Source organism: Staurois parvus, unplaced genomic scaffold (genome assembly GCF_062004578.1).
Source record: "Staurois parvus isolate SC_StPar_1 unplaced genomic scaffold, SC_StPar_1.0 ptg000137l, whole genome shotgun sequence".
NCBI classification, from domain to species: Eukaryota; Metazoa; Chordata; class Amphibia; order Anura; family Ranidae; genus Staurois; species Staurois parvus.
This window is the reverse complement of record NW_028317933.1, coordinates 13,403,564-13,426,935: the sequence shown is the minus strand read 5'-3', so window position 1 is coordinate 13,426,935 and position 23,372 is coordinate 13,403,564. Positions and strand designations below refer to the sequence as shown.

The window sequence follows — 23,372 nt, the reverse complement described above, 5'->3', positions numbered from 1 at the left end:
TTTTACATGTATCAGGGGCTGTATTTATTAAAGTGTTACTAAACCCACAATAGCAAAATCAGTCTGTATATGCAGTAAAGCATGCTTGTTATACTCACTGTGGAACCTAAGGGGTTAATCCTCTGTATTGTGTAAAAATGCTGTTTGATCCCGACTCTGATCCTCACCTTCTTCCAGTAACCCCCTCTTATCTCCTGATAAGACATTTCGTGTGGAGTCACTCTGCACATGCATAGTTTGGTGTGTATTGCTAGAGAGGTTTTTTTTTTTTTTCTTGTGATCAGCACAGGGCCAATCAGCACTGTCCAGACAGAGGTCAGGGCTCCTGCAGCCTCCTAGAGAAGAAAAAAACTCCTCCTACAAGCTTTACCATGTGCTCTGCTGGACAATGAGAGCAGCCATAAGACTGCTCTAACTGCTGAAAAGATATTTAACAGTTTATATTTACTAAAATACTGGAGTGTGGGGTCTTGTGAGGTACTATGGTTTATACAAAGTGCTAGTGAATATTTAAATAATTAAATATTTGAAATATTAAATAATACTAAACTTAATGTGAAACCAAAGCAATCGTGAAAATAAAATAAAATTGTGTGTAAAAATTGTGAAGAAATGTGGTTCGCTTATACTCTACACATACTCATACCATTGTGTTATAGAGAATACAGTCAAAAATACCACTACCAATTGCAATAATAAAATTTTGAATTAATATAAAGTAAAAAATAAATAAATAAAAGTCCAGCATCAAAAAATATATATCAATATCACTGCAATTATATTACTGCTGCAAACATGTCCTTATTAAGTCCATGACTTTGATACTTCTGTGATACAAAAAAAATAACCCTCCCCTACATGTTACGTCATCAGGTCACGTGGCTTCATCAGGGGGTAGTGGAGCGCGACACTATTTTTGGCTATATTATATTTACTAAAATAATTGCACTTCCATGTCCTGTGTACTGTGGGAGACCAGATATTGTGAACACAGGGTCCTGGGTTAGTAACACTTTAAATGTCTGCCTTGATGCATCTTTTTGCAAAATTCTATTTAAAAAGACAGTGTTATTTATCTTTCAGTCACACTCATGAAGAACTTTCTTATGTTTTTTTTCCAGTTGGCAAAGATGTACCCAGATATGCTCATGAAGCTTATGATTACCTCACATTCTGCCCCATCTCTGAATATCAACCCAGGAAGTGTGAGCATGGCACCACTGCTGGACATTCAGGCCTATGCAATACTGCCAAATTCTTCCCTGGCTCCTCTGTTCCTTTTAAGCCTGGTCAGTAATTTCCTTTATGAATATTAATTCATGCTAAGGTGATGTTAATATGTTTTCCCCTGTTCTTTCCATACTCTTGGATATAGCAGGAAATAGTTGAAACTCCAGATATAACTATTTTTTGTGTCTTTGTCCCAACTGGGGGGTGGTCCTTTTAGAGGAAATTTCTCCAAAATTCCCACTTTCACACCATTTATTTGCAATAACATGCATGCTACTGTGCTTGCTACCGCAGTGGATGGCGATGCACATTCAGTGCACTGGTGTGATGCATTGTTAATAACTGTGAATGGCACCCTACACCTGCCAATGGGCATGCACTGGGCACAGCCACCAGCAAGGCTGCTTTTAGAAATCACGGGGCCCCATACAGCCTACCTGACAGGGTCCCCTCCAAACATTTTCAAATTATTTTTTCGCTAAAATACCATGACGTTATGCTTCACAGCCATGGTAGAAATTATACCTCCATCAAACAAGGCCCATTCCGGTGAATGGCACTGCCCTTCAAGCGACCCGTTGCACTAGTGCGCGGTTAAAGTAGGCGGTGAGGAGGTAATATGGGTCGGGGAACAGATACTGATCTCCCTTGCAGCAAAACTGGAAGGAGAAGAAGGAGGTGAAGCCGGCAGTGCTGCAGGGGGAACCACAAGAGTCAGCAGTACAGCTGGCCCTCCACCTTGGTAGGTGCCCGGACCTCCCTTTGAGAACTGAGGGGGCCCAGTCCCCATACAGGAGGGCCAGCTGTACTGCCTTATTAACTGCCGGATTGCTTCCATCTGACAGCCAGCAATCAGCTTGTCAGATTTACACAAACTTCCGGAAGCTGCTGCTGCCAAGAGTGTATGTAAAACTCTCTGCTGGCACTGACATACAATACACTGGTTGCAGTAATTTAGTCCCAGAGATCAACAGAAAAAATAGAAATGTTGACTCTCCCTAACGGGGAATGGGGACGCAGACAGCAGACCCCAAAGGACTAATTTACACCAGATACAGCTGAATACGGTTTTAAATGTAGAACAAACGCATATGCATGAAATATTAATGTATTTCAATGAGCCTACTTTACAACATTGTGGTCCTTTCATATGCATTTAAAAATGTACGCCATGCTGTGTATTTTTGCTTGTAGACACTGCAATGTATGTTATCGCACTGCAAATGCATGGAAATTCAACTCAAATGTCACTCAGGTGCAAAATGTAAATGTGTATGTGGAACTGCACGCTGCAGGTGGGGATTGTGGACTAACACCCCGGTCACACTGGATGTGAATTGGCATGCGAATTGCATGCCATGAGATTTGCAAACAGAATGCCAAGTCACACGCTATTGTCCACATTTCCAGAGGTCATATCGGTGCGGTTCCGACTTCGTCGGAGCCGCACCAATTTCAAAAGTAGTACATGCACTACTTTTGGTGCGATTTGCATAGACATCTGTATCAGATGTCTTGCAAATCACACTTGAAATCGGCAGGTCCCCCGACTTTGAAATTGTGTGACTTCAATGTAAGTCGCACAATTTCAAAGTCGGGTTTGATGTGACCGGGGTGTAAGTGTAGTTCCCACCACTTCCCACTCTATTAAAAAAAAAAAATACTTTGGCTTTAACTAAACTTTTAGCTGTCTTGGCTGAGTGCATTTTCACATGTCACTTTACCAGAAAAAAAACCTGTGCTGAAAGGAATATCTTTTGTTAATTGAGTGGGCACCGAGCCATGTAATTAGAGCCATTAAGGAAATGTGCTGAGAAAAATACATTGCTATAATTGCTGACATTGCTAACCGTTTTTTTCTGAAAATGCAAGTTGACTGACTACAATGCTGTTCCAAGGGCTTCCTAGAACAAAAACATACTGATGATTGATATTATCACTGAACATCACTGGCTGCATTCTTGTTCCCAGTTAGCAACAAAAGGTAAAAAAAAACCCCAAAAACACCCAGATATTAGCATTTCCAAAAAGTGGTCAGCAATGACAGCCACCAGCTTAGCATAGGTTTCTTTACATTGCTTTTTTTGATTTGCTATTACCTTGTTTGCTGACATGTAAATCTCATTAACAGAAAACCGATGTGTTGGCAAATGTTGCAGTAAACTCTAGCAGGATTGTGGGAAAACTGAAACTTAGCAGGTAAATAGTAAATATATTATTAACAAAAAATGAGCTGCGCTTCACTCAATAATACTAAATTCAAATAATAAATACATCCATGTACTTCTATTAATAATAAGTGTCAAAATAATATATTAAATAAATAAACCAATATTAGTAAACAAAAGCAATGTCCATATACATGTCAAAAAAAGTCCATATATACTTCTTCAGAAATACGTGTTCCCTTAAAATGAAATGAATATCCAGTGTTTCTTAATTGATCTCCTGTGTGAAAATAACAAATTTGTGTGCTCCTCCACCAGTTGTGCTGTCACCTCATAAATATGACCAAACTGTTAAGTGAGGTCATATAATTATTATTATACAGGATTTATATAGCGCCAAGAGTTTGCTCAGCGCTTTACAATATAAATATGCTTGTGTCCCTTTAAATGGGCCAAATTGTGGATGGGATGGTACCCTGCTGTTTGGGATCCCACTTCACTCGATCGATAGGCTCTCCTTCCATGGTGGTTTATTTAGAGGAATAATCAAATCATAGTGTTTTATCCTTTTATAAACATTTTATTATTAAAAGTGATGCACTCACATAATATCTGTATATAAACCACTTTGTGCACAAAATGTATCCTCCAGAGTTTTTGGTAGTAGTGAAAATCCTAAAATTACCAGCTGGTGTCAGTATGGAACCATCGAGCATAGTGAGATCAAAGTCCTTCCCCTACGCGTTACGCCACCGGTCATGTTGCTTTAGTAGGGGGAATCAAATAAGCACTCTGGGCTATTCATTACTTATATAGCAGCTCACAAACCTTCACTTTTATACTTTTTTTAAATAGTAAATATATACTGTATATGTATGTGTGTGTGTGTACATATATACAGTATATATATATATATATATATATATATATTTGTATTTACATATGTAAATATATTAAATATATATATATTATACAAAATATATAAATGTATCAATACATTTTAAAAATGTGATACATTTATACATTTACAAATAGTTTTTCTTATACTGCAAGAAAAGAATATTAAAAAAAAAAAACGTGCCTCTCCATCTTTCAGAACTAGTCAGCTAACCAACCCATCCTGCCAAACATGTAAGCTGTTTTCCCCATAATAAGGAAGTGGCGCGCATGCAGCCCCCCTGCTATTTGGATACCACTTTAGCTTTGAGAAGGTCTTTGAGAAAGGTTTCCCTAAAACTTATGTCTCATGCTGCAATGGGAGATTAAATAAACAGGGGAGAAAAGGAATACAGCTTTTGACTTTATACCATATTCCAAATGGTGGGAATTTACTAAAACTGGATCAAGAATCTGGAACAACTGTACATAGCAACCAATGAGCTTCTAACTTCAGCATGTTCATTTAAGCTTTGAAAATGAAAGCTAGAAGCTGATTGGTTGCCATGCACAGCTGCTCCAGGTTCTGACTGCTCTAGTCTTAGGAAATTCCCCCTAATGTGCTCAGCAGAACCAATTAAAAAAGATATCTTGTAATTGAGAACACTGCAGAAAAGTCAGGCTGCATCTTATGTGCATTGTCCTATATTTTGCCATTAACGTCAATCCATATGGAGTGTTTATAAAATGCCAGGCAGCTAACACCCTTTCTGTCTGCTCAAATTTGCAATAGCTCTTGGTAACTGAGGTTTGAGATAGGGTTACCCAAAAGACCTGAACATTAGTCTCAAAATGTTCCCTGTGAGATTAGGTACTTATATTCACATTCCATAGGGCCTTATAGTTAACACCTGCAGTTCGGGATGTATCACTTTATACACACTGCCTATAGTATCCTCACCCTTAAATAAAATAAATATGGATGGGAGACTGAATACTCTATACCTAGATAATACTCTACAGTATATCTATAATGCAGGAATAACCAAGTACGTATATAAGGTAATGTGTTTCTTTTATTATCAGACAAGGGGACATTATTTATAAAGCTTCCAGATCATGCTGTTTTTTTTTGTTTTTTTTTTAATTTAGGGTAGTTATTGAGCTGAAACAATCTGATGTAGGACCTTTCCCGGTGAGTATACATTGACCAGGTGGTATAACTTGAGTCAATAAATTGGTATCATTGTGTTTAACCAAAAAAAGCTCTTCTCACCAGTTAGGATACTTATTTTTACCAGCAAATTCAGCTGTTTCAAAGTGAGGTTATGTGCAGGTACATGTAATGCTGGCCATATTTGAATTACTGTTGCCTTTCTATGCAAAGTTTTACCAGATTTTGCATGCTCCAGTTTTAGTAAATCTCTACCATTAGCTTGTTGCATTGATTATTTGTTCTGATAAAATAAACATCTGAATAATTTATGCCTCGCACTTGTTACTTTAAACCTCTGGATCTCTCTCACCACGCTCTCCATGTTTAAGAGCAATTTAACCATTAGCATTGTTTCTAGAACATAAACCCATCTCCGCTCTATATAAATGAACCAACATTGGACTCAGTGCCTCTTAGACGCTTTACTGACCAAGAGGAATGTTTGGGAGAAGGGAGGGGGCAGGCAACTCCAGAAACACTTGGCATTTGCCTTAGAAAGCTGCTGCAGGTATGCGCTTAGTACCTTCACTTTATACCTGGGTAGTGCTACTCCTGAAGGGGCCACTGGAAATAACCCAGGTCTCCCTTACTGGTTCAGAGACTGCCATCCCAGGGAACTAGTTCCAGAGCACACCAACAAAATTCAGGTTCAGTCTATAGGTATCTTTTTCAAGATTTACTGCAGTACTTGAACACAAGCAGGTAGAAGATGAGGTTGCAGGGTGCTCCAAAACATGCATGTGCAGGAGGACAAATTCTCAGGCAAAGTCCTTCAGTAGCAGCCTTAGGTAATATTGGAGGTAAAGAAGACAGCCAGCTAGTCTGAGAATGTGTAAGAACAGTCACAGTCCTTGTAGCAACCTCTTGCATCTATCCCTCAAAGAACAATCATTCCTGAAGCTCTAGACAGAAGGTCCTATTCACAATGTCCAGAGACAGCTCCCCAACCAGTTTCCCTGTGATACTCTTCAGTGAAACTTCAGTGGAATTTTTCTCCAGCCCAGCTTCCTAAAGCATTGTCCTCCAGAAGATTTCTTTCAGGCCCTCAGCCAAGCACATGTTGAGTCCTAACAGCAATAGCTCCTCCCAGGAGGCCCTAGGAAAACAGACCTCTGAATATACCCTCCCAAACATTTATCTTCTCCCCAGCCATACCTTGTGGGTGCTCCTTCCCAGGGATTGGCTGAGGTCAGATAAATATTCATAATCCAGTGGCTGATCTTCCTACTCTATCTCTGGAAGCTTCTTCCAGAGGCAGCCAGGATCAATCAACCACCAGGATTAAGGATAGACCTGACCAGACCTAAAATATAAATTTGCTGCTCAACTGAGAACAGTAGAGCCAAAAACTAAATTTTTTGAAGGTTAGAGGTCATGGCTCCATGTTGAACACCATGAGCGTTGGCTTCACCATTCCATAGATTAATCTACCACTAATAACGAGTCTGTGTCTGAAAAATTATATTGCAGGTGCTGCTTATAGAGACTGCTGTGAATATTTACCTCTCGAACTTCCTTCTTCCTAAAGTCAATGGTATGTACAAGAGCATTACATATCTTTGGAATGTTTCTGTGTGTTAGCATGCCACTGTGCACTTTGTTTTTTTTCCCAGAAAATATAGAATGACAATCTTTCTTCTTCCTGATCATTTAGAAATGCTTAATAAGGGCTATCCCTTACCTTTACTGGACCATGTGCAGTTTGAAAACATTATTCTGAAGCAAAATGAAGTAAGTTAATACAATTTTACTACTTGAAGTACACATGACTCCAGTGTTTATAATTTTAAATAATATTGTACAGGGTGTCCCTAAAGTCTGGAAAAAACATATAGTTACTGATATATTCTGTGTCCAGACTTTACATTATAAAGACTTTGTGCCCACCCTGTACATTACAAGCTAATGTTGATTGCAAGTATATAGATTTTTTATTTTATTCTGTCTGTTATGCTTTTAATCCACTGTATCATGTATTGACTGAAAGTTGAAATTAAGCATGGTTTTACAAGCTGTAAGGCCATCAAGTTGAGGTTGAGCTCAATAACTGCTATTCTATTTACTACATACACTCCACAACAGTGTATTAATTTGACTTAAAATGTAAGTTCTCCTTCTGGAAGATTTTAAAAATCCCCCTATGCAGTTCTTTTGTATATCCAATTATTAGTACATACCCAATAAACAGTACATACCAGGGCTTCTATTTTAAATGCTGAAGGTCCTCCATTACATGGGGAGCCCATTAGTGAAAAAAGAGGCCAGAGTTTTTTCCTGAGAGGCCCCAAGACCTGCATTTGTAATGGAGGACCTTCACCATTTACAACAGAAGGAGCTCTGGTATGTACTATTCTTTGGATATAGAACTGCATTGGAGGATTTTTGGGGACTTGTTCTGAAGGTGCATTTACACTTCAAACGCTTTTTTATGTATGTCGTATTCTTCACCATATCCTCAGCCTAAATTGCTCAACTTTGTGATAGGTTTACACAAAAGTCTTGTTCATGGAAATAACAGAGAAAAAACACCACAAAAGACATATGGTGTAGTATATTTTAAAACAAAGACTTTATTGTAAAAACAATTAAAATGTACTCTCAAACTGTCAGAGGGCAAGGCTTATAATAACTGAGACAGAGGGACAACACAGGTGTAGCTGGAGCTGGTCTTCAGAAGTTCTCGCACGGATGGAGCAGGATGGACACTCTGCAAGTGCCAGGCCTGCCGGACCGCACAAGGAAGGAAGCCCGCCTAGGAGAGGCGCTTGTGGAGTGATGTCGTGGATAGAGACGCATCTCTAAGTGATTTCCTCTTTCTTCAGCCACCTGTGTGGCTCCTCTGCCTCATTGAAGATGATGACATTGCCAATGAATCCTTAGAGCAGTGACCTCATTCCACTGATGTCCACAGGTCTTTGGCTCTAAAAGAGTTAACGCCCACCAGCTGTGCAGAGAGAAGCACATGCTGCACCTTTGTGGTCACATGACTGCTTGCAATAAGATTATGTAGCACTGCCCTCTTAGGATTCTCCAGGTTTTTGGGTCCCCCTATAGTCCTGCACAGCCAGGCAACTCGCATTTTCTTCAGACCTTGCACACAGGAGACAGTAAACAGTCCTTGAGCTTGTTTTTTTGGATTTTATTAAGAGATATTGACCTTGGATAGGGTTGAGGGGTGTATGGGATGCCCAGGGAAACTGGCAACTGAGGACAAACTCCTTAGCAACTATGCAACTAAGTCCAATAGACAACAAAGTCTCTTGGTTAGAGGAGCTCTCTAGCCCCCCAGGTGTACCACCTCAGACCCCAGATGAAATCTCCTTTTCACCCAGCTGCCTGAGGGAATCCTTGGGCAAGAGGGCCCAGAATCTGCCACTTTTGAGTCAGCAGTCCCAGATGGGGGTTAGTCAGGTTTCCCAACAGAATGCCCTCTTCGCTTATCCAGCCCAGGGGGTGTTGGATTGCTCACTCAGTCCTCTCCTGCAAACGTGGGTTGGTGGCTGCCTTCAGGCCTTACGCTGGGATGGCTCCTTCCCTGCTTCCCCGGCTGTCCTCTTGCAAGGGACGGTTGAGGCTGAGCTCCTGCCTGCAGGTGGACCCCTCTCCTGGGCCCCCTCCCAGGCTCCACACTCCAGCCTTCTCCCTAATCTTCCACCTGAACTCTCCTGCCACTGGAGGCTCTATCACTTGTAAGGGCTGTCCTGACCCCATGCCAAGCCTCCTGCTTGGGGATTGGTCAGGATCCCTCAAGAGTGCAGACCAGCTCCTCCTCACCCCCGCCCCCTGAGTTCTAGAGACTTTTGCAATATTTCTAGATCAGGGAGAGGTATCAGTGAGATGATCTGCAGAGCCTCTCAACCCTAACCCAAATGTGACCCTCTGACTGTCACTCAGGCTGCTCCCCCTAGGTATCTTGGAGGGTGCTACGACTGAAAAAGGTTTTAATATTTCAAAATGTAAAATTCCCATTTCATTAATTTAAAATTTACACTTAATTTTATTAGAAACTGTATGCAGCAAATACTGTATACGAACCACATGGGGCAACATTTAAAAAGTGGGTGCTATAAAAACCTCATGGGTGGCTATGGCAATAGCTTAGCCCAGCCTTTCTCAACCTTTTCAACGCAGAGGAACCCTTGATGTAACTTTACGGTCTCAGGGAACCTGTGGTAAAAATGGCTTTATCTACAATTCATGATACATTAGTGTGATAGTGAGAGGTAAGAATGCTCCTTACACTTGTGGTCATTGGGAAGAATTACCAGCTTACAGATTGCTAAGTAAGAACTTACCTGAGAGGTAAAAATTGCTAATTTCTCAAGGAACCCCTGGCAATCTCCTGGAGGAACCTAATTGAGAAACCCTGGTTTAGCCACTTGGCCCCATGTTACCTCCTACAGTGCATTCTAGCATTAGTTTTTACTAAAATAATCACATGACACAAGGGTCAGAGCTTATACAATAGGGTGTCATCATTCATATGTTCCTAGAGCTGTTTCCTAGATACAGTCATGTGCATCAGGTTGGTTTTGTTCACCCTGAAGCAAATGGCAGCTAAGAAACTAGAATGCACTGAAAAAACACCCATGTACACAATGTCCTGTTGGTTCACTTTAACAAATGACTGCATTTTTTTAATTTCTATTTTTGCAGCACTACCTGTTGTTGGGAGCTGATGTTCTCTATGGATGATCGATGGGTAATGACCAGTTTATCCAGAGAGTGTTATCAAGGTCCCATGAGTTCATCTATTTTTCTTCTATGGTCTGATGCTACAACACAAGACTGCTACATTTCTTGATCAAATTACCATGTGTGTCATTATACTATATGTGTATAGCATTATTCTTTTTCTAAAAGGAGGCAACGCAGAGAAATTGAGATCCACCATAAAAACACTGAAGAAACCAAAGATCCCTGGTGAGGGCACATTTTAAAGCTGGTGTGGCCAAATGAAAGTGGGTGTAGAAAGTGCATCGTGCATCCCCAGTAACATTCCCTCTTACACTGGTAGTCATGGGCCCCCCTCCACCTTATTATTATAGTGCCCAATTAACCTGCTTCCCGTTATAGTTCTTCTCATTATTATAGAATAAGTACTCCCAGCACCACCAATATGTCCCCAGAGTTCCACCTTGTCACCCCACCATGTCACCCCAGGGCCACCATTAAGTCCATCCCAGTGCCACCACATATATCCAGTAACAGCATTAAGTCCCCCCAGTGAAACCATGATGTCCCACATCAGAATTGCTTTCCTCCTGTTCCTCCCCCTCATATGCCGTGCAGTACAGGAAAGCGAAAGAGTGACACACATAGTTACCTGTTCTGCCACACTGGTCCCTTCTGATTTACCGCTCACATCCATCCTAAGAAGCTCATATATGACATCACATACAAGCCTCTAGGATAGGCACAAGAGAAAGATTTCTGGAACCAACATGGAACAACTAAAAACTCTTGAAACTGCTTCTTTGCTCAGCTCTGCATGTAGGATAGAAAGCAAATCTAAGAGAAGGTCATAAGGGTGGCAGTGAGATCACATGGCTGTGTTGAACGGGTAGATCGAGACCAGGGGCGGACTGACCATTTGGAAACTCAGGCACTGCCCTAGGGCCCGGGGTCAGTAGGGGGCCCCATGAGATGCCCCTGGTACCTTTTTCATAGGCTTTTTGAGTTTGGGCAAGAACACAAGGGCCCCATGATCCCCTATTTCCTGGAGGCCCCATGAGTTGTCAGTCCGCCCCTGATCGAGATCAACCTGTTGCCTACCACTATGCTGAACATTCTTGACTACAATGCCTTTATTGCTGTTTGTGTCTCCATTGTAGAAATCACCCCTTACATCCTATTCTTTCTGGCACCTGTCAAATGGAAACTATGTCTACCAAACAGGAACATATTTATGTATGACAGGTACTTATATAGCGCTGTCAATTTACATATATATTGTACATTCACATCAGTCCCTAACCCTCAAGGAGCGTACAATTTAATGTCCCTAACTCACATTCATACATATAAATGAAATGGCCAATTTAGACAGAAGCCAGTTAACCTACCGTCATGTCTTTGGAGTGTGGGAGAAAACCCGCACAGGCACAAACTCCAGGCTTATCCTAGTGTTGCCAGGTGGCAATGCTAACCACTTAGCCACGGAAAAACTGACCCTTCCCCACTCTATCCAAAACTAAAAAGAAATTAGTACTAAATACTGGTTTGTTTGTACAGACATTCTTTGGTTCTTCTACAAATAACTTCATACATTGATTATTTCTTATTGGATTAGAAAGCCATTGCAAAGTTGGTTTAGGTTTATTTCATACATTATAGTAGTATGCTACAATAAAGTGAGGACATTTTTCTTTATCCAAAACTGCTGACATTGCTTGAGTTTAACTTTATGTAAATCCAATTAAAAATCTTATTAAATCTTTAACATACTAAAGCCTACATTTTTGTACAGTTTTTTTTTTTACATTTTAACACAAGGGAAAATACATACATTTAACGAGGAGCGACCCTTATGCTGATGCCAGCTTTCTTGGTTGAAATCAGAAGTTCTCTGCCCTCCCATACCCCTGCAACCATACTCTTCTGGTGCTGTAAGACTAAGTCCTTATGCACACTGGACGTTTTTACCCCCCATTCAAATATATGCGGCCATGCGGGCCGCATTTTGCGCGGGCACGAGAGCCCATTCATTTGAATGGACTCCCGTGCCCCGGGACACGCAGGGAAGAAATCCCTGCACTTCTTTGGAAACTGCAGCCCTCACGGTAACCTCGGTTCCCAGTACGGTTGCGATTTCCAGTGCGGGTGGCGTGCCATTAGAATTAATGGCACCCACCCATGGGTCCGCATTCTTCTGTGCGGGTGGTGCGGCTGCTCGGATTATTGTGCGGATCCGCAGCAGCACCACCCGCACAGATGTGAACCAAGCCTTACAGCTGCTGTTTTTGGCTTTTGACGTTTTTTTCTACAGCTAGCAAACCCCCCCAGCATGTTATCCTATGTGTCCATGCAAACATAGACTGTAATCAACGTTTTTAGGCAGGGATGTTTTTTGGCTGGAAAAAAACACAGGACTAGTGTGTTTCTATAGGAGTTTTTAGCTGTAAAAATGCTCTAAAGCTGTAAAACGCTGCAAACCAGAGTTTTTGGATGTTTTGTTTAACCAAAAAAATAATTTTTAGGTAAAAAAAAATGCTAAAAACGCAAATGCGGAAAAACGTGGGAAAACGCAGCTAAACGTGGCAAAATGCCGCTAAATGCTAATGCAAAAACGCTAAAAAAAGCTCAAAAACATTTTTAACGTGACTTTATACAGCTAATGTTACCAGCGTTATCAAAACACCCCGTGTGCATGGAGACTAATACAACAGCTGGCCTGTCACAGGCACTCATCAAGAGTGCCAATTAGGTCCGACCTTTCCGCCCCCCCTCCTCTGCTCATAGAAGCTGTTCTATTGCTACTATTAATGAAAATGTTCCATGAATGGACATTGGGCAGAGGAATGAAAGGTCCATTTCCTCCATTCAAGATTACTTTTTCTTCATGGAAGCTATAGCAGAATTTAATTTGAAAAAGTTGTTTTCAGAATGTTAATTTGAATTTCCAGTGTTTATTGGGGTCAAAGCAATCAAATTTTTCTCGAACAAAATAAATTCTATTTGTGAATGTGGTTTTTGTATGGAAAAACTTATACTTATTGTGATCCGCATGTGCATTCCAAAATCGATTACACATATTACACCTTAGCCATGACAAGCAAATTACATTTTTTAGGGTTTTCATGCGAAATTTGTCAAATCCTTAATGATACTATTGAATGCCCCGATAAATTATTTTCATTTAAACAAACCACTACTGGTGTATGGTCAGTTTTGCAGTTGGTCTGTTAATAGTTAACTATAGATGCCGTATCCAGGTAGGGATAAGTTTAGGGGTTACAAAAAAAGAGCACTCCAGTCAAAATAAAATATTAAGCTTTAGAATGTATGCATGGAACCAGGGCCGGACTGACCATTTGGAAACTCGGGCACTGCCTGAGGGCCCGGGGTCAGTAGGGGGCCCCATGAGATGCCCCTGGTACCTTTTTCATAGACTTTTTTGAGTTTGGGTAAGGACATAGGGGTCCCATGATCCCCTATTGCCCAGGGGCCCCATGAGTTGTCAGTCCGTCCCTGCATGGAACACAGCCTACATATATTGGTTTGTTCATTTTTCATCCAGACGTGACTGCAATGTGTCAGACGACCCCACCTATTCTGTCCTTAAAGGATAACTAAACGCAAGAACAGAAATACAATCTATTGCAGTTTACACTCTGTAAATGTGGTGGCTGCATTAGTTTTCTTTTTTTTTTTCAAGCTAAGAACATTTTCAGCAAATGCTGAAAATACCTATTGATTCTGCCAGAAATGCCTTGTCCTTGTAGCGTCCTGTGAGCTGCACCAAAAAATATCTTCCTTCCTAGCTATCTTCTCTACACTACCTATTGCCCTGCCTCCCATGTAATGAAGTTGAAGAGAATACAGACATAGTTGTAGTCCATATCAGGGAAGCAGCCTGGGGTGACAACCATGGCTCCCTCCATAGATACAGTGGAGGTGTGACATAGCCACCCAGGGACAGGAGTGCGGAATTTGCAGGATTACCAGGTGAAAATAAAGCAAAAGAAGCTTGAAAAAGAAAAATGAATGCTTCCACCACACCATGGACAACTATGCTGCAATATATTACATTATTAGTTTGATTTTAGATCCACTTCAATAAATTTAACTAAACCCCAAAACAAAAATGTAATATATTGCAGCTTACCAGTCCTTTACACATATGGAGGCTGATTTAGTTTTTTTCTTCTATTATTATTTTCCTTTATTTTCACCCAATGATCCAGCCAATTATTTTTCAACTTCCTTTAACAGACCAGGCTGTCCAGCGAAAGTGGCAATTAGAGGGTTGAGACAAACCATTTACCACTGACAGCTTACAATGATTTGGTTTTGTTCATTTATGTTAAACCTCTACCCCAAAATAAAAAAAACCTGTTGCTGTAACTGCTTATAAAGTGTAGAGAGTGTTAGTGTTAAAGATTTCAGCTTTAATTTGGCAGTTGAGTTCATCTAAATTTGCTAGTCTAACACTACCCTCTACCCAAATTGACAATGCTGCTGTCCAAAAGTGACTCCTTCGTTCCTCCATCCAGAGTGCAGAAACCCTAAACAAGGAAGGGTGTTACTAAGCAGATCATCAGGTGAAAATAAAGGGAGAAAAAGCCAAAATAAAAGAAAACTAATGCAGCCACCACATTAAAGGATTGGTAAACTGCAATATTTAAAAAAAATTGTTCTTGGTTTTAATAACACTTTAATCTGGTGATCTGGGAACCCTGACAAAAGCGGAATTCTCAAACACACCCACTGCAGGTTTCTCATTATCTGACACATACAATAAACCCAATGTGAAAAAAAAATCGAATGTGAAGATTTTTTTTCACAGCCACCAAGAAGATTCAGCTTTGCCTTTGAAATCTTGAATCTGGTGATCCAGAAAGCAGAGGCAGATAGTGGCTGTGCTGATCTCCTCATATTTGTTATTTAACTGTGCATTGTATCACCAATTCTTATTCCACCATGTTTGTTTCTATGTCTTGATCTGTTGCTGCCATCTGCTGGCCAGAATTTGCATGCTGCATGCCTTTGTTATAGCTAGTAAGTGTTTTCTCTGCTGGGCGTGGTTTTAGGCAAGCCTTGGTTCTGGTCACTTCCTGCAGCCATTTTATCTGCTTTATAGCTGTGTGACAGGACATTCAATACCCTGGGCTTGTGAAGGCATCAGTTTTTGACCAGCAGTTAGCCTCAGGAAAGATATCGCAGGACAGCATCAATACCTCTACTACCTTACAGTATTGTATCACTGTTTGTCGCTGTATTTTGGACCAAATAAACCCACGCTGATTTCATTCCCGTGTATACGTTTGGATCCATCTAACCTGAACATCTGCCGGTCCGGTCTGCTCCACTGCTTGGATACGAAGGTAGGACGTTACACAGCCATTATCAGATATACCTTCATTCGCCTTCATGTGGGGACAGAACAGTCAAAAACTGCCTTAAAGTCCATACCCTGCTACAGATTCCCTCAGAGTCCAGTACCACACTCAGGAATCTCCCTAGCAACAGGCCCACTTGCAGCAAATCTGCCCGGCTACAGTGCACGTTCCACAAGCCTATGCGGAAGCACTGCGCATACGCAGTATCTATAGTCTCGCCTGGAAGTCCTCCACAACTCGCCAAGCCATTCCTAAAGTCCTATATTAACTTTTCCTCGCATAATAGAAGTACTGTTTATGCACGCTCCTTACATTGCTGTGGCCCGCAAAACCCCGCAATTCACTCTAAACATCTTAGAAATTTTATCAAAGTGCCCTATCGGAGCCGTGCTGCGATTTTCAGCGCCCAATTCAAAACTTCATTTTCTTAAAGGGACAGCGCACCTTAAGTCAAAATGGCCGAAAAGGACTTTGCACAGTTCCCCAGTGATGAACTAAAGCAAATACAACCTGATACTGATCGGTATGAAGGGCAGGGAACAGAATCCACACTTCCAGCAGAACAAGTCGTACGACCAAGACGCTCTCTGAAACCGACAGTAAAAGTCATTGAAAATTATCACACCACGAAAGATGAGCTATGTGATAACCTGGAGGAACAATGGGAACGAGTTTCCTCCCTCATGTCCGGACTTAAATCCTCCTCAGGTGATGCCACAAGCTTACAAGTTGCCATCGGGCGGCTGGACACAGCTCATGAAAGATACAAGAGACTGTCCACAAGGTATATAACCTTTCTAAAAGACTCTAATATCGATGAAGCCCTATCAGAACTGAGCAAGGCAGAATCAATAGCCAGACAAAGAGACGTCATGGTGCTGGATGTTAAAGGTAAAGCGGAACTCCGTATCTCGCATTTGCAAGAAACTAAGTCACACAGATCAAATTCATCTAAACATTCCTCTCGGTCATACAGATCATCGTGCTCAAGAAGCTCAGCCTTGAGCGACAGATTACTAGAGGCCCGCATAAACGCAGAGCAATCCAAAGCGAGACGCTCCTTCACAGAAAAAGAAGCTCTTGCAAGGGCAGAGGCCAAGAGGGCAGAAGCAGAGGCAGAGGCCAAGAGGGCAGAAGCAGAGGCAGAGGCCAAGAGGGCAGAAGCAGAGTCAGAGGCCAAGAGGGCAGAAGCAGAGGCCAAGAGGGCAGAAGCAGAGGCAGAGGCCAAGAGGGCAGAGGCAGAAGCAGAGGCCAAGAGGGCAGAAGCAGAGGCCAAGAGGGCAGAGGCAGAAGCAGAGGCCAAGAGGGCAGAAGCAGAGGCTCGAATAAAGATTTTCGAATCAGAGATGCAGGAGGAAATTGCATTAGCTAAAGTAAGACTACTTGAGCAAGCATTGAGCCAAGGTCTTGATCCAGTCTGCTCGCTACCACAGGAGATAGATGATCCAGTTGATCGCACCAGTGACTATGTACTGAATCAGTTATCTGCGCCACCCCCAGTTTGCAGTACCGTCCAAGCCGAGAACACTGAAACCTCCAAGTCAGCTCTACCTGCGGTACCAGTGCCACCCACAGCACCCGAGCAACCTAATAACCGTTACCTGGAAGTGCCCTCTCAAGGACGATTGTTACAGAAAGATCGCTATCAGGCGTTTTCTGGCCTACCTCCACAGCTCAAGCAGCAGTCATCACAATATACAGAGGCTAAACGAAAGCTTAACCCTGCAGCTACATCATTCTACCCGGAAGCATCTCACCCCTTCACACCAGGCAGCCAATACGCCCCAGGGGCATCACAAGTCATCATGGCAACAAGCAGTGAGAAATCAGATATGTCTGAGTTTGCCAGGTTTATGGTGAGCAGAGAGCTAACCAACACCAGTCTCTCAAAATTTGATGACCGTGCAGAGAGCTACAGAGCTTGGAAGGCAACCTTCAAGGCCGCCATCGCTAACCTCAACCTAACCGCAGAGCAGGAGTTTGACCTCTTGATCAAATGGCTGGGCCCAGGCTCCACAAATCGTGTCAAGAGCCTCAGAACTGTCTATGTGGGACAAGCAGAAGCAGGTCTTGCTGTCGCCTGGCAGAGACTCGAACGTACCTTCGGCAGTGCAGAAGCAATAGAGAAGGCCCTATTCAAGAGACTGCAGAACGTTCCAAGGATCAATCTCAAGGATGTCCAGAAGCTTCAGGATTTAAGTGATCTGCTCATGGAACTGGAGCTTGCCAAGGGTGACCCTCGTCTGTCTGGGCTTTGCTACCTGGATACAGCTCATGGAGTGAACCCAATTGTCGTGAAGCTACCATACAGTCTGCAAGAAAAGTGGGCGGCATCAGTCTCAAGGTACAAAAGAGAGCATGACATCACCTTTCCCCCATTTATTCACTTCTGTAGATTTATCGATGAACAGTCCCAGATGAGGAATGACCCCAGCCTCGACTTCCTGGGGTTCAACACTACAGCTTCAGCAACATCATCGTCAAGGTATGAAAGCATCATGCATAAACACAGAGACTTCAAGAGCAGCGTGAGTGTTAGAAAGACTAACCTACCATCTCCTGCAGTACCCACGGGTAAACAGTACACCACCTCATCAGGAGATAAGACCTTCAATCGTGAATGTCCCATTCATAAAAAACCACACTCTCTGAACAAATGTAAAGGGTTTAGATTCAAAACCATACTGGAGCGCAAGAAAATCCTCACCGAGCTCGGGGTATGTTTCAGATGCTGCGCTTCATTGGAGCACATGGCTAAGGACTGTAAATCTGTCATCAAGTGTGAGGAGTGTCATAGTGAAAGACATGCCTCAGCTATGCACCCAATCCCACTCTCCAGAGATTCACCACCAGTCCTGCTCCAAGTCATGGCGGGGAGCCCCAAAATTACGCTAATGCAGCGACTGCTGTTTCCTGCTCATGCTTGGATGTATGTGGGGAGGGCCAGTGTGAGAAATGTTGTGCCCGAATATGCCTAATCAAGGTCTACCCAGAGGGACTACCAGAAAAGGCAGTAAAAATGTATGCCATCATCGACGACCAAAGCAACCGGTCCCTAGCAGGTCCTAAATTCTTTGAAGCCTTTGGAATAAAGGGACCATTCGAACCCTATACCTTAAACACCTGCTCGGGCCGCATAGAGACTAGCGGCAGAAGGGCACAAGGATTCATCGCTTCTCCAGTCAGTGGGGATACGGAAATACCCTTACCGACGCTGATCGAATGCGATCAAATACCCAACCATAGGGATGAGATTCCTACCCCAGAAGCTGCAGTTCACCAACCTCACCTAAGGCACCTAGCCAACGTTATCCCACCTATAAACATCAACGCCGAGATTCTACTCCTGCTCGGCAGAGACAATCTAAGGGTACACAAGGTGCGTCAACAGTGTAATGGTCCTGACTATGCACCATACGCCCAGAGACTGGACTTGGGATGGGTAATCATAGGAAATGTATGCTTAGATCAACCAGGAATTGACTCTTTCAAAACGTACGTGCGTGCAGATGGACGCACAACTTGCATTAAGCCGTGTCCTCATCACTATGAGGTGAAGGAGAAGTCTCCAGGCCTCATACAACCACCTGACGTCATTACTCCCCTCTTTGCCGACAACTTGGGGAGATCAGTCTTTCATACAACCAAGGACGACGATAAAGTAGCCTTGTCAGTAGAGGACAGAGAATTTGTCAAGATAATGGACAGTGAGTTCTTTAAAGACGAAACCAATCACTGGGTTTCTCCATTACCCTTCCGAGCTACCAGGGTAAGACTCCCGAACAACCGGGAACAAGCTCTGTCTAGATTTAACTCTCTTCAGCGTACCATGAACAGCAAGCCTGAAATGAGAGAACACATCGCTGCCTTTATGGATAAAATATTCCGTAACAACCATGCAGAACCAGCTCCATCCTTAAGGAAGAACGACGAGTGCTGGTACTTGCCTTCATTCGGAGTATATCATCCACGAAAACCTAATCAAATTAGGGTTGTCTTTGATTCAAGCGCCAAACATCAAGGTGTATCTCTTAACGATATTCTTCTCACAGGTCCTAATCTGACTAATAACCTAGTCGGAGTGCTGATGAGATTCAGGAAAGAGCTTGTCGCCATCACTGCTGACATTGAACATATGTTCCATTGTTTTGTAGTCCGAGAGGACCACCGGAATTTCCTCAGGTTTCTGTGGTACAAGGACAATGACACCAACGCAGAGATGATGGAGTATCGTATGAGGGTACATGTGTTTGGAAACAGCCCTTCACCAGCCGTAGCGACTTACGGGCTTCGGAGAACTGCAATAGAGGGGGAATCTGAGTATGGTACAGATGCCAAAGACTTTGTGGAAAAAGACTTCTACGTGGATGATGGGCTCAAATCGCTACCAACTGAAGAAGCGGCTATCGATCTGCTCAAAAGGACTCAAAATATGTTGTACCAAGCTAACCTTAGACTACACAAAATTGCTTCAAACAGCCTAACCGTAATGAGAGCCTTCGAGCGAGGTGATCATGCACCTGGATTCAAAGACATTAACCTGGGACTGGACAGTCCACCTGTGCAGAGGAGCTTGGGCCTCAGATGGGATCTCTCGGCTGACTCCTTTGGTTTTCAAATAAGTTGTGCAGACAAGCCATTCACAAAACGTGGTGTCCTATCAGTGGTAAACAGCCTATTTGATCCGCTGGGATTTGTAGCGCCCATCGTCATACAAGGTAAATCCCTACTGAGACAACTTTCTGAAACCATCAAGGATTGGGATACCCCACTTCCCTCTGATAAAGAGCAAAAATGGGAAGCCTGGAAGCAATCTTTGTGTGCTTTGGATGAGATCCACATCCCAAGATGCTATATTAAAACCTCACTTACTTCTAGCGTAAAGAAGGAACTCCACGTGTTCTCGGACGCCTCCACAGAGGCCATAGCAGCGGTCGCCTATCTGAAGGTCACAGAACCCAAAAGCAAAATCACGTTGGATTCGTCTTTGGTAAGGCTAAGTTAGCTCCCAAGCCTGATCATACTATTCCCAGACTTGAACTCTGTGGGACTGTATTAGCAGTGGAGATTGCAGACTTCATACAAGAAGAACTAGGTGTCAACATAGATGAAGTTCAGTATTACACGGACAGTAAGGTCGTATTAGGTTACATCTACAATCAGACGAGACGATTTTATGTTTACGTCAGTAACCGCATAGAGAGAATCAGGAGGTCCTCCAAACCTGAACAATGGTACTATGTACCATCCGAACTTAATCCAGCAGATCATGCCACTAGACCTATGTCTGTAGGTTCCTTTACTAACTCTACTTGGCTTACAGGTCCGGAGTTTCTGCTAAAACAGGCGGACGATTGTGTACAGGAAGTTTTCAGCATCCAGGATCCGGATAATGATCCAGAAATCCGCGCTGAAGTCAGTGTATTGGTCACTGGAACAAAGCAAATCTCCAGCCTCGGTAGCCAGCGCTTTGAACATTTCTCCAGTTGGATGAGACTCGTCAGGACTATCGCAAGGTTAGTGCACATTGCGGAATGTTATCACAATACTCACAAAGATAAGGATTGTCACGGTTGGCACGTCTGCCATAAACCCTTCTCTGCGGAGAACATCTCTCATAGTGAGTCCCTCATAATACGTCACGTCCAACAAGAGGAATTCAATGTAGAATGGAAGTGCTTATACAACAAACAGCAGATTCCAATAAAAAGCCCTCTTGCCAACTTAAATCCAGTTATTGACAGTTTTGGCTTGCTCAGAGTTGGTGGTCGTTTGAATCAAGCCCACCTAAGAGTTGCAGAACAAAATCCTCTCATCATTCCCAGCAAACACCATATCACCGTCTTGCTGATCCGACACTACCACAAAAAGACTGAACACCAGGGCAGGCAAATCACTGAGGGCAAGTTACGGTCTGCTGGCCTTTGGATTATAGGTATGAAAAGACGTCTGGCCCAAGTACTGCATGACTGTGTTCACTGTCGCAAAGCTAGAGGAAAACAACTACACCAACAAATGGCTGATTTGCCTGCGGACAGACTATGTACAGAGCCGCCTTTCACCTACGTTGGCCTAGACGTCTTCGGGCCATGGATGGTGTCCGCACGCAGGACCCGTGGCGGTCACGTAAACAGTAAGCGTTGGGCTGTACTATTTACTTGCATGAGTGTGCGAGCCGTTCACTTAGAGGTCATAGAATCCATGGACACATCCAGCCTTATTAATGCCTTAAGACGGTTCTTTGCAATCAGAGGACCAGTGAAACAGTTGAGGTCTGACCGTGGAAGCAACTTCATTGGAGCCTGTAGAGAACTGAACATAGACACCAAATCCATTCAAGATCACTTGGCGGAAAAGGGTTGCACCTGGATTTTCAATCCTCCTCATAGTTCCCACATGGGGGGCTCCTGGGAGAGAATGATCGGCATCTCACGCAACATCTTGAATTCTATGTTGATGGATGTAAACTCTTCAAGACTCACACATGAGACTCTAGTCACCCTTCTCGCTGAAGTTTCAGCCATCATCAATTCTAGACCCCTCGTGCCAGTATCTATGGATCCTGAAACACCAGCCGTACTGACTCCAGCTATCCTACTTACCCAAAAAACTGAGATTACGCTAATGCCTAGTGGAGAATTTACTCATGCGAATATCTACCAAAAACACTGGAAACGTGTACAATACCTAGCTGATTACTTCTGGAACAGGTGGCGAAAGGAGTATCTCAATATTCTTCAAGGAAGAAGAAAGTGGCAACACCACAAACCGAACCTAAAAGAAGGTGACCTCGTGTTAATGAAGGAGCAACATACCGTACGGATTGACTGGCCTATGGGACTAATTACAAAGGTTCTTCCTAGCAAGGATGGCAAGGTCCGTAAAGTGGAGTTGAAGATCTTCAGAAAGGGTGAGCTTAAAATATTCGCAAGGCCAATTAATGAACTCATTTTGATACTACCCATCGAGAACATTCCTGCTGGGTGAACTCTACTGAACTTGAACTTTGTGGTTCTTCTCTATTCCAACTCGGAATCTACTATATTATTATGTTTATTGCATTCTAACATGTTCTTTGTTACAGGTTGTTTTATATTTTATGGACATTCGTCATAGTGAAATCCCTTATGGAATTTCAGACGGGGAGTGTGCTGTTCTCCTCATATTTGTTATTTAACTGTGCATTGTATCACCAATTCTTATTTCACCATGTTTGTTTCTATGTCTTGATCTGTTGCTGCCATCTGCTGGCCAGAATTTGCATGCTGCATGCCTTTGTTATAGCTAGTAAGTGTTTTCTCTGCTGGGCGTGGTTTTAGGCAAGCCTTGGTTCTGGTCACTTCCTGCAGCCATTTTATCTGCTTTATAGCTGTGTGACAGGACATTCAATACCCTGGGCTTGTGAAGGCATCAGTTTTTGACCAGCAGTTAGCCTCAGGAAAGATATCGCAGGACAGCATCAATACCTCTACTACCTTACAGTATTGTATCACTGTTTGTCGCTGTATTTTGGACCAAATAAACCCACGCTGATTTCATTCCCGTGTATACGTTTGGATCCATCTAACCTGAACATCTGCCGGTCCGGTCTGCTCCACTGCTTGGATACGAAGGTAGGAAGTTACACAGCCATTATCAGATATACCTTCATTCGCCTTCATGTGGGGACAGAACAGTGGCAGTTACCCAACATAGGTTACATTCCCAATGACCTTGAGATGTGTTCTGTTGAATTTGGCTGCAGTGGACTACACAAAACTCTGATGGATTTAAATGGAGAGAACTTCCTAAGGCTGGCCATACACTATACAATTTTCTGCC

General features: G+C 42.8%; 1 protein-coding gene across 1 annotated transcript in view; it reads left to right on the top strand.

Moving 5' to 3' along the window:
- LOC149465835 (bactericidal permeability-increasing protein-like) overlaps window positions 1-11,946 on the top strand; it is a 51,533-nt gene extending 39,587 nt beyond the window's left edge. The window contains exons 10-15 of the mRNA XM_089673374.1: window positions 1,122-1,289; window positions 3,362-3,429; window positions 5,427-5,469; window positions 6,961-7,024; window positions 7,145-7,221; window positions 10,147-11,946. Coding sequence (XP_089529500.1) covers window positions 1,122-1,289; window positions 3,362-3,429; window positions 5,427-5,469; window positions 6,961-7,024; window positions 7,145-7,221; window positions 10,147-10,185 — 459 coding nt within the window. The 3' untranslated portion in view covers window positions 10,186-11,946. The remainder of the gene's footprint in view (window positions 1-1,121; window positions 1,290-3,361; window positions 3,430-5,426; window positions 5,470-6,960; window positions 7,025-7,144; window positions 7,222-10,146) is intronic.
- The last annotated feature ends 11,426 nt before the right edge of the window (window positions 11,947-23,372 follow it).